The 12,373-nt window shown below is 49.3% G+C and overlaps 1 protein-coding gene across 3 annotated transcripts in view; it reads right to left on the reverse strand.

Annotated features, from left to right (window-relative positions):
- Positions 1–8,442: 8,442 nt before the first annotated feature.
- Positions 8,443–12,373, reverse strand: part of OSBPL9 (oxysterol binding protein like 9) — a 260,826-nt gene continuing 256,895 nt past the window's right edge. For all 3 annotated transcript variants that reach the window (XM_082265508.1, XM_082265507.1, XM_082265509.1), the window contains 2 exons: positions 12,204–12,339; positions 8,443–8,746 (listed from right to left, as the gene is read on the reverse strand). In XM_082265508.1, the coding sequence (XP_082121634.1) occupies positions 8,675–8,746; positions 12,204–12,339 (208 nt within the window). In that variant the 3' untranslated portion in view covers positions 8,443–8,674. The remainder of the gene's footprint in view (positions 8,747–12,203; positions 12,340–12,373) is intronic.

A 12,373-nucleotide genomic window follows, 5' to 3' on the forward strand; every position in this document is an offset into this window, starting at 1 on the left:
AGCAAGCAGGTCATTCAGGCAACAAGATCCCTATATGCCTCAGAGGCACTGAATTCATGCCAGTAAAACCAGCGTTTAAGAAACTGATCTCTGGTACCACGTTCGGCCGCTGTCAAGTCTTCCATTTCATTAATGAACGCTACTTTACGTAGCCACATCGCAACCGTAGGAGGTTGGGACTGCTTCCAAAGCAGGGGAATGCAGCTCTTGGCGGCCGTAAGTAGGATTGGCAGGATCGATTTCCGATAGGATGTTCTCGAGTGGCCGTGATGGTGTAAGAGGAAGAGAGCCGGATCCAGAGTTAGGGTATGATCCGTAAATTTTTGAGCGATGCGGAGGACCTCTTGCCAGAAGGGTTGTAGTCCACTACAGGACCAGAAAATGTGGAGGAGAGAGCCTACCTCTTTTCCACAACGCCAGCACAGATCCGGGCAGTCAGGAAACATCTTGCGGAGCTTAACCGGGGTGTAGTACCACCTGGTCAGAAGTTTATATCCCACCTCCTGGTATTTAGAGCACGTGGAGGTTTTGTATGCAAAGAAAAACAGACGTTCAACCTGATGATCCGAAAAGGAAACACCCAGGTCGCGTTCCCATAGAGAGATAAACGAGGGCCTGAAAGAAGGTTCAGGCAACGTCAGGAGGCGGTACAGCAGAGAGATCGCGTGACGTACTGGGGGGGTGGTAGTGCACAATTCCTCAAAGGGCGTGAGGCGTCGAGTATAGGAGGTCGCCGGCGGCAGCGATTCGAGAAAGTGGGCGAGCTGAATCTTCTGCCAAAACGACAGAACTGCGAAGGAACTGTGAGAGAGGAGGGACTGTCGAGATAACCAGCGACCACCGGCGAGGAAGTGCCTGGCCTGGTGGAGACCCTGGGTTCTCAATGCGCGGAAGGCTGGGTCCTGCAGGCCGGGCGCAAATTCTGGGTTCCCTAAAACCGGGAACAAAGGGGAAGGCAAGGTCAAGAGTCGACCATCTCTGCACAGCCGGCGTCCCAGCTGTAACGTAGCCCCTACAGTCGGGTGATCCATGACCTCCTTCGCGAGGGGAAATGTCCCCCAGAAAAGAGACTCCAGGGGCGAACCTGCGACCACCCGTTCGATCCGCACCCATTGTTTCAGAGGGCCATGTAGATGCCAGTCTAGGACTCTAGCTAAGTGGCATGCCGAAGAGTACATGGCCGCATCTGGAAAGGCCATGCCGCCACTGAGCTTGGGCATGCGAAGGAGCCTCAACGCCAGGCGAGGGGGGCCCCGAATCCAGAGGAACCTACGGAAGACACCATTAATCGTGCGGAGGAAGGATAACGGAACAGCGATCGGGAGGGCCTGGAGCACGTAAAGCAAGCGGGGCATGACATTCATTTTTAGAATGTTGCACCTCCCAAACCAGGAGAACAGGCCCTTCTGCCAATCCTCCAAGTCCCTCCGGATACGGGTGAGAAGGGGAGGGAAGTTACAGTCGAAGAGGCGCTTGGGGCAGTTGGGGAGGGCGATGCCCAGGTATTGGATATGCGAGGAGCTCCATTTGAAGGGAAAGTCAGTCTTGAGGAGATGTGACAGAGAAGACGACATCGCGACTGGGAGGGCCTCAGACTTTTGGAAGTTAATTTTGTAGGAGGACAGGGCTTCATATGTCCGAAACTCACGCATAAGGTTTGGTAGGGAGATCAGCGGCTTGGAGAGGAAAAAGAGGAGGTCATCTGCGTAAGCTGCCACCTTTAGTGAAAGTGACGAGGAGACAGACAGACCAGAGATATCGGGATTGGCCCGAATCGATCGCAAAAAGGGCTCAAGGGTCAGTACAAAAATTAGGGGCGAGAGGGGGCATCCCTGGCGCGTGCCGTTAGTAATCTCCAATGAGTCAGAAAGAAATCCATTCACCTTGACACGGGCCGACGGACGGGAGTAGATCGCTTGGATCCACGTCAGCATGCGACGACCCAAGCCTATATGCTCCAGGGTCTCCAGAAGGAAGTGCCAGCTCACCCGGTCGAACGCCTTTTCGGCGTCCGTCGAGAGAATCAGCGTGGGGGTCCCTCGGGAACACGCCAGATGGAGCAGGTTAATCGCCTTTGTGGTGTTATCCCGGGCTTCGCGAGAGGGTATGAAGCCCACCTGATCATCATGGACCAACCGCGGAAGCAGCGGGGCCAGCCGCGAAGCTAGAATTTTGGTAAAAAGCTTCAGATCCACATTAAGGAGGGAGATGGGACGATAGTTCTGGCAGAGAAGAGGGTCCTTGCCCTCCTTCGCTATCACCGTGATGGTGGCCCGGAGGGAATCCAGGGGAAAGTCCGCTCCCATGCCTGCCGAGTTATAGGCAGCTAAGAAGTGAGGAGAAAGAATGTCCTCAAAGCATTTGTAATAAGATAGCGAGTAACCATCAGGGCCCGGGGCCCTGCCCCCATGGGACCCCGCCAGAGCCTCCGACAGTTCAGTAGGTCGAAGTGGCTCATCCAGCCGGTCCAGGGCTTCCGTGGGTAGATTGGGAAGTCCCGAGGCACGGATATATTCCCTAATACGTGTCCGCGAGGCCTCCCGATTGGAGGAAGAGGGCTCCGCGTGCAAGTTGTATAAGGAGGCATAGTATCGGCGGAACACCTCTGCAATACGATCCGTGTCCTGTACTTTCTGCTGGGATGGGGAAAGAATGGCAGGGATGAACATCTGCGCTCTCTGCTGACGCAGGGCATGCGCCAGGATCTTACCGCATTTGTCCCCGTGCTCATAGAAGATGCGCCTACATTTAGTTAGCGAGACCTTAGCTTTGAAAAGGGTCAAAGAGCGGAGCTGTTCCCGGAGGACCGTCAATTCCTGGAGAGCGGCCTGGGCCATGGACCTCTTATGCGTCGATTCCAGTTTGTCGATGCGTTGGAGAAGATCCTGCATCTGTTGGGACCTTTCTTTTTTACGGCGTGAGCCAATTTTGACCAAGACCCCTCGAATATAACTTTTATGTGCCTCCCAAACCATGAGAGGGGGAGTATCTGGGAGGGCGTTGGAAGTGAAAAACTGTCTCAGTTCCACTCGCAGTTCCTCCAGGATGGAGGGGTCCTGCAGGAGACTCTCGTTCAGCCGCCACTGCCATTGGCGCGTTTCAGGGGTTCGCAAGTCCAGCTCGAGGACCACCGGAGCATGGTCCGAGACCGTGATATTGCCTATGGAAGCCGACACCATTCTACTCAGCAAGACCTGAGGGAGCATGAAATAGTCTATGCGCGAGTAGGAGTCGTGGGGAGCGGAGTAGAAAGTATAGTCCCTAGCATGTGGATGAAGAGCACGCCAAGCATCCACCAGACGAAAGGCGCTAAAGGTCTTCTTAACGCGTTTGAGAGCAGCATACGACACGTGTGAGGCACCTCTGGAGGCATCCAGAAGCGGGTCAAGAGGCAAATTAAAGTCTCCGCCCAGAAGTACCTGACCCTCCATAAAATCATGTAATTTAGACGATATCATTTCGAGAAACGCTACCTGTCCAGAATTAGGCAGATATAAATTCACCATGGTAACTTGTATGGAGCCCAGACGACCCTTAACAAATAAGGCGCGACCCGTCTCATCGCTCCATGTGTCCGAGAGCGTCCACGGAGTCCTACTCCCAATCAGTACACTAACGCCCTTGGACCTAGAATCGGAGGAGCAGCTATGGTACACCGTAGGGAACCGGCGATCGCCCAATCTAGGAATCTTGGAAGACCTAAAATGGGTCTCCTGCAGAAAACCGACATGGGCCCGAAGGCGGTGGAGATCATTCAGTACGATGGATCGTTTTTCGGGGGTATTGAGCCCCTTAACATTCAGTGTGACCAGTCGAATGGGGTCCACTCGGGGGGCGGCCATCTCCCCCCAAGAAGCACCAACACGCACACAAAAAAAAAAAAAAAAAAAAAAAGGGGGGGTGGGGGGGGGCTGAGAAGAGCAGGAGCGGAAAAAGAGTGGGTAGAGGGGAAGAGGGGGATAGCACAAAGGACGTACAAACAGAGAGAAAAAGGGAGGAAAACTACCGTGCCGGAGGCACTATGGAGAACAAGTCTCTAGCCTCCTAGAGTTCCTGTCCCCCCACCCAGAGTCAGGATGGAGCGGAGGGAACTCGAAGGAGAGCAAACCCTATGGGGGGTACGGGGAAGGACACCACAGGACGAAGATGGTGACCACTCCCCGCCAAATCCCTCTCGGCCTGAGGAGACAGAATCATAAAACAAGAAAAAAAAAAAAAAAACGTCCAGCAACACATCTAAACATTAGAGAAGCAATAAGAGCAACATAACCCAGGGGATGAGAGAGTATTAAAACAATAGGCCCAGCCCACAGCACACAGAAAAGTCCCATATGCAGAGAGTCCCAGAGCGGTACGCCCGCAATGGCCCAAGCGGGCCGCGGGCGCCCCACCCCACAGACTCCCCCAGATGAGCTTAAGCCCAGACATGCAGAGTCCACTTCGGAGGAGGTCCCAAAAGGCTAAAGAAGGGGATAGGCTAAGGGGAGGAGGGAAGGGCGAGGAGTGGGAAAGGTGAGGAATGGGAAGGGAGAGGGAGGGGAAGTAAGGGGAGGAGAAGAGGACTAGGGAGGGAATGGGAAAGAGGGGAGGGGAAGAGAGGAGGAAGGGAAGGAATAGAGGACAAAGTTACCCGCCAGAAGCAACACCACCCCGCAAACACTGAGCCTCTGAGTAACAATATAGTGGGATATGGTGCGAAGCGTGGACGACAACGGGCCGCTGCCGCTAGAGGCGCAATCGTGGACAATAGTCCCAGAGCAGCGAAAAGAGCCTGTAAAGCAAGCCCCCGTGTCCACTCAGCTCACCACCCCCACCAACACCATAGACATAGATCACCACGGCACCCCGTCCCAGGGCCGGCACATGTCCCCCACCACCTCCAACCACCGACCAGGGGGAGATCTTAACATATACCCCCGCACCCCCCCCCCCCGCACATCTCCAATACCCCCCCTCCCCCCGAGAGTCAGCTAAAGTCCGGATCCATATCAGCATAGAGCATCACAATACGGCATGACACAGGGGAAGCAGGGAGATGTCATCAGGATCCACAGGAGCGCAGCCTGGTCCGTTAGTCTACAGCACGGAGGGGGGGCACAAGGCAGCACAAGCAGGCAAGGAGGGCACGCATGCAGGAGCGGCACGAGTGGATATTGCAAGGAGAGTCAAGCAGGGCGGCATGCAGGGGTACCAAGGCCGGTGGGACGAGGGGGGGGGGGCGAGAAGGGGGGAGAGTCAGCGGGCAGTCATCAGGGGTGGAAAGCGGTGTCACGGGGGGATCCAGAGGAGTTCAGGATCTCACAGCAGGCCAGCGGGAAACAGCCGGGAAGGGGAGGGAAGGACCAAAGCAAGAGCGGGACCATACTCACAGAGCGGACTGGTTGGGGAATCAGGTCTCAGGGGCCGCGACCCCCGGTCCCTGGAAGATCTGTTGTGACCTCTGCACTGGATGGCGTTGTCGCCGAGGTTGGGAAGGACCGCGTCCCCTAGGACCCTGGCGGGGATCACGATCCGGGAGCCAAGCCAGCCAGTCTGGGATGTCAATCGGAGCCAACGCTAGAAAGTCGAACAGGGCCGGTAGATCGGCGTGTTTTCTCAGGGTGAAAGAGGAACCATTCCTGCGGACCGTGAGCTGTAGAGGGAATCCCCAACGATATGTGGTGTCCGGGGAGCGGAGCCGTTCCAGCAAGGGCTTCAGCATCGCCCTGCGCTGCAATGTCCCAGGGGCCACGTCCGGGAAGATCAGTACAGTGGCGCCATCAAACTCCACAGGGCCTTTGGACCAAGCTGCCCGAAGAACCTTCTCCTTCACTGTGAATCTGTGAAGACGGCAGATCACATCCCGGGGCCTGGCGGGGTCCGTCGGTCGAGCACCCAAGGCGCGGTGGACCCTATCGAACTCGAGGATCACTGGAGGCTCAGGCGGCAGGATACGTGAGAGGATAGCCCTCACCGTCTCTTCGAGATCCTCCGGTCCGGTCGCCTCTGGGATCCCCCGGAGCCGCAAGTTGTTTCGGCGGCTCCGATTCTCAATATCCTCCATCCGGAGCTGGTGAGTGGCGAGGGCTGCACCGTGGGACATCTGGGTTTGCTCCAGGGCGGCCACCCGTGATTGTAGTTCACCGACCGCCGACTCACCCGCCGTTATTCGTCCATCCAGCTGGGCAACTTCACCGCCCAATGTTTGGAAGTCCCGTTTATGTTGTTCGGCCACCTGGGCCACAATGGACTCCATATCCGCCCTGGTAGGCAAGGCCCTAAGGAGAGCCCAAAGTTCAGCGGTGTCTCCGATCGGCACGGCCGGTGAGGGCAGGGAGGCAGACACGGGACTCTCCGCGGCCATAGCGGCTGGGGTGGGCAGAGATGAGGAGTGCAAGCCCGGAGAGGAGGCGGTCGGCAATCTCAGGCCACCACGCGGCGTCAGCTGCAAGGCCCGCGGCGGCGGACTGGCGGGATTAGAAAAGAAGGCACGAATAGGGGCAGCCGAAGCAGTCCTGGAGGTCGATGTAGACGCCGACTTCGTCTTCCTCTTTTTATGGACACTCATAGCAGCTAAATGGAGCAGATAAAGGCCGAGAAGGGAGGCTGGAGAGCGGGAGCACCAGGAGAGAGTGTCTTCACACCGCCATGTCCAAGCCACGCCCCCCCTGCTATTGTATTCTATTGCATCGACAATTGTTTGCTTTGATATATATTTTTCCAATACTTACAGAAAAACTATTTCCACAAAAATCCCTGAAGAAGAGGTTCTTACCTTGAAACGTCGGATCTTGCACGGAATAGTTGGTTGAGTGTTATGTACACCTTTTTATAAACACCAGTTTTGCCAATTTTATCAGTTTCTACTGTATATTATTGTATGTTTATTTTCTATTCTGTGTAATAAAATTTATATATATTCAATACTTTTTCAATCGCACATTTTTGAGTGGCCTTCAAAGTCCCACCCCAAGGGGATCCTCCAAATATGTCCTAATAGTATATATATTTTTGGTAAATTTATTCTAATCATAGCACATGCACTTTAAGATTCACATTCACCCTTTAGCTGCTACATCCACCTCTCAGCATTTTGTGTGATGATATATTTCTTTGTTTGATGAATTTATTTGATCATTTCAGCACAGTGCACTTTAAGATTCACACTCACCCTTTTTAGCTGCTATCCCCACTTTTTCATCATTTGTTTATGTTATTCTTCATTTGTGGATAAATCTTTTTGTTTGGGGATTTTATTATCTATTGTGGATCTTATTTTATTTATTTAGCACCATTATATCCATATATAGTGCTCTATTTGCACTTTATCCCCTAATATTGGCGATATAATTGTTATCACCGGAGATTCACATTTGTGATAGATTAGCGTTGATTTATTCCATTCATATTTCCCTATGGATGTGGTGACACTGCAGAAAATTGGCTGCTAGTCATATTATATCACACTCTATCTACTCTCCATCTACTACATCCTGTTCTATGGCTAGCGCTTAGGCTTCTTACCTTGGTACACAAGAAGACACAGTTTTTTTTTTTCTGAAGATTAGATTTTTAATTGCAAATCATAAATGCATATATCTAATAAAATAATTTGCTCTAACGATTTTTTAGGAAATAAATAAATACAAAGGCAAGACCAGTTTCAGAGGAACGGGGGGAGGAAAAAAAAAAACAAAATATATGAAGATTGAGGGCAGTTTACACATTGAGTATTTCAGATAGGTAGGTATGGATAGTGCCAAAAAGTAAAGTTGTAGTCTAATTTTCAGAAGTGTTCTGGTGGGTATTAAATTCCCAGATTTGTACTATATACACAGGAGGAACTGAAAAGACATTTTGATATAGAATAGCAATCATGTCCTGCGATCGTCAGAGGAAGATGAATGTGGCACTGGGTAATAAGGCCTGATGTAGAATTTTTATTTTGGACTTTCCCAGGCTAATTCTTTAGAATTAAAGTACAGCTCCAGCCAAAATCGATATTGTGGTTTCTGATGGAATGGGACAGCGATGTTCAGGCTTTTAGACAGAGAGAGATCCCCCTCCCCAGCATGGCTGTGATGCTAAAAAATATAATAAAAATTCCCCCACATAAACCATTTAAGAATCTGCCAGAGGGCAAGGGATGCAGCATTTCTGAATCCACTGCCATCTAGTGGTCTCCCCCCAGGAATGCAGAGAGTTCCAGCTGAATATTGCGTTTCACAGCCAAACTGGGGCCCCAGGCAGCAGTAAACGTCCAGCCTCATTCCAGGAGACAGCTATGTTGGGTGGAGTTGTCCTCTAAATGTAGCTGGTACCTGTAAAGCAATCATTTTTTGGGCCTGGCTTAACCAATTAGTTCATTAGGGAGTAATTCACAAGGTGAAACCAATCTCAACGGATGGGCTAACCAAGACAAAATGGCTCCCTGTGGAGAGATCAAGTACCAGCTACTTGTTGGGGGAAGTACAGGACCTTTTAAAGCGTTAATTGTGAAACAGAGACATTGTCCTGTTTGAATTGTCATACCATAGAAGTCCAGTATCCCTGAGTAAGGAACCGCTGCAGTGTAAGGGCACTCTCAGCACCAAAGAGAGAGTTGGATCCTCCGGAAATGTCACAATAACTTCTTGTTTTTCTGGGCTTCGCATGGTTCTTGATAGGGTTCTGCTACGATTGTTCTGTAGGCCACTCAGAGTTTGATGGGCAACCGTTTAAGTAGTGGTTCATCATACACCCAGCACTCCCCGTCCTCATGGAATAGCTAAGAGAATGCAGAGACAAGTAAGTAGAGAAAGCATTTGTTTTATCAAATAAACATGTCTGGAGCTTCTCTATACAGTATAATTGTAAGGCTTCACACAACACATTATTTATTATGGGATTCCTGCCAGTTGACTTTTTGTTTTTGAATTCTTGCAACTTATCACCTCAATTTTTTACTGCCTTTGCCTTGTGTCCTGGCACTTTAACAGCCTGACACAAAGTGGGGGGAAATCTGACCACTGACAGCAAAAGCAGCCTGACTGGAGGTTCTATTCTTCTACTGTATTGAAATTAAAACACATTGTTTTATTGCCATTAGAATGTGGTACAAGTCCGATCATATGCCTCCAATCAAGCAAAGTAGATGGAAAGGTTGGGTTAAATTTGTGTAAACAAAATTAGCAATAAAGGTCTGCACACACATTCACTACAATGCAACCAACAATATATTATTTAGGGTGCTTAAAATAGAGTTCCACTCATTTTTTGGTTGATTAAAAAGGTGTAGCAAACAGCCACTCACCTGTCCCACGATCCAGCGGTGTACTCACCCCCAGCTGGATTCCCATACTCCGGGAAGAAGCTCCGCTTCCTATCGCCTAAGGCGACTGTGAATTGGAGCTTTTGGGGAGGAGCAGGTACCTGCTCCCCACTTCTGTACCAAACCGGAGGAGGCCTTAAAGCTGATGTTTCACTTTTGTGTGGAACTCCACTTTAAACTTCTCCACCGTGTATCACTCTGTTAGTACAATAACCTTGTATGTGTGTGGATAGATAGATATAGATAGGGAACATAACCAAAATGCTTTAAACAAAAGGTTTTGTATTGGGCATATACAATTATACAACAGGTACAGATATCCTAGTATGTCATATAACAAGCATTATACAGCACAGATTTCACTCCACTGTTGAATCACAGCAGAAAACACATGAATTTCTGATCATCCACTCTTGCATGTATGCCGGAACCTCCTACCACTACAAGGGCAACAATTCCCATCCTATTGTGGTAGGAGGTTCTTAAGAAACCCCCTTTCTTTACAACCCCAAAATGTTTTTTTTATCAGGGTCTGGCTCAGCTTTCCTTTGCATTTTTCTATTCTGGGTACTGAACTTCTGTATGTATTTCTGATCATCATCTTATATGTTTAAGTGTAGCTCACGCTACCTATGTGCATGCATGTGTTTTCTGCTGTAATTCAACAGTGGAGTGAAAATCTTTGCTATATTATGCTTGTTATACGACATACAAACTTCTTGCTAAAGCATTTTAGTTACATGGTGTGCTTACTCTATATTTATTAAAGGATAAATTCACCTAAAAAAAAAAAAAAAAAAAAATGCACATCTTTTTGCAGGTAAAAAAAAAAAAAGTGCATGCATTTCCTTTATTACCAGCATCCTGCAAAGCATTGCACCTGTGATTAGCAGATCATGGGTGCAGTGTCAGGCTCCTGCAGACTACCAGTGTAGCTGTCTGCCCATACCTCATACAGGAACGATTAATGAGCTATCTAGAACGCTCATCAGTGCCCTGGTAGTTCATGAAACTACAAGCATCTGCAACAGGCTATCAGTAGTTGTAGTTCCCTCATTCACAGAACTCTGTGAATGAATGAAAAACACAGCAAGGTGGAGCCACCCCCCCCCCCCCTCGTACGGGTGCATTTTAATTTTTTTTAAAAAACTGACTGAGTTCAGGGAGCAGATCCCTCGCTAAAGGCAGCAGATGGAGGGAGCTACCTATACTTCCCAAAGGTTAACTTATCCTTTAAAATTAATTTTGTGCAAACCCCAAAACACTAAAACCCATCCTGACTGCAGCTACTTACTTAGACAGGAGACGCTTGACAGTTGGAACTATACATGTCTATGAGGGCTCACTATGCAGACACAGCCAGCGGTGAAGAAAAGGATGCAAACCCTGGAGCAAGCTGTTGTGAACTTGCCTTTGTGAAATCAGCATCTGAGCGGGTGCGGTAGGCAGTGTGCTCACATGCCTTTCTGCACAAAAAATGCACTGCTACTTAGGAGATGCTTGGGGGCATGGTTTCCTGTACTGGGAACCATACTGCACTATGCAGTTTCCCTGCAGCTGCATTTTTGTAACAGGCTCCTTTCAAACAAAGCGAAGTCCATTCCAATCAGCAGCTTATAACACTGAATAAAGCCAAGCCAGGTCAGTCCCAGGATTCTCTCCCTCATTCATGGATCGTGTTGCAAGCAGTGCAATCAACAAAATAATTTTCCCAATGGAGCAAGAGTAAGGATGCTGTGTGTCCCTGTCAGACTATCTGTGCTACACTATTCTACATTAAGGTGTTAGCCAGTGCAATGCCAGAAGTTCTGAGACAGAAGAGGACACAGCATCCCTGCAGTGAAGGTTCTCAAACATCCAAATGCTTGCACAGTGTGGGACATACATCATTATACCGGTCAGTGAGGTTACAAAAGCTGTAATGATTTATTCCAGCTTTAAAGGAGGTTTACAAGTTACATGTTCCACCCGTATCTTCTCTGGGTGCCCGCTGTCATGGTTTGAAAATAACGTAGCCCTGCGAGGGCTCCACCTGCCCGGCAGTCACTCATTCACAGTCCTCTGTGAATGGGAAACTACAGGTCCCAGCAGCCTTTGTTACTGTAGGATTGTAGTTTAATGACCTACCATGGTGCGGTTGAGTGCTCTGGTAGTTCATGGTCTGTTTCTGCCTGCCCATACCAGGTACGAGCAAACAAATACAAAAAGAAGCTGTAGGAGTCCTGCATGGCACCAGTACTCTGTTGCTAACAGGCGCCAAGTAAAACAAAAAATAAATGCTAAAATTTATGCCTGCAAAAGGGTTAGTTTATTTATTTTTTTTTTTTTAAAAGGTTAACGTATCCTTTAAAGCAGTGGTTCTCATCTCCGGTCCTCAGGGCCCACTAACAGGCCAGATTTTAAGTATTACCTTGGGGAGATGCAGACTAGTGTACTGCAATCACTGAGCAGCAAATGATATCACCTGCGATGTATTTCAGTTATCTTGCAAACCTGGCCTGTTAGTGGGCCCTGTAGGCCAGGGTTGAGGACCACTGCTTTAAAGCATCTGTACAAGTTGAAAACCTGACTTATTGGGGGTGCTTGAGGAATGAGTTTGGAACCAGTTTTAGGGTGAGAAACCGGGTGTGTGTGTGTTTAGGCCAGGAGGTCCAAGTAGCTTACCTAGAAGCATTCGGTGTTCTTGATGCAGTATTCTGGGGAGCGGAGCAAAGGTTCTTATAAGAGTTCAGGGTGGGATAGTAAGAATCTTTAATTGTTCCCATTCAGGGCAAATGACAGATTCTCTAACAAGAGTTTGGCTACTGGACTCCTTGAGGTTATCCAGCCTCAGTATTGCCCATTATAACCAATTATACAGATTGGTTGGAATCTAACTAGTTGCTAGGAGTGAAAAAAAACAAGTGGAACAAACCCTGGTTTCCCACTGCATTTCCTTTTCTTTGCGTTCTCTAGCTTCTGCTCGTTGCCTCTCTTCCAGACGGTGCTTTGCTTCAGTGGCAGAATCGATATCCCTGATCTTCAAGTTGTATGTGACGTCTTTCCATAACCTTATAAAAAGTGTAGATGGGAGAAATACAAGAG

This window comes from Pelophylax lessonae (assembly GCF_965119305.1).
Source record: "Pelophylax lessonae genome assembly, chromosome: 8".
Lineage (NCBI taxonomy): Eukaryota > Metazoa > Chordata > Amphibia > Anura > Ranidae > Pelophylax > Pelophylax lessonae.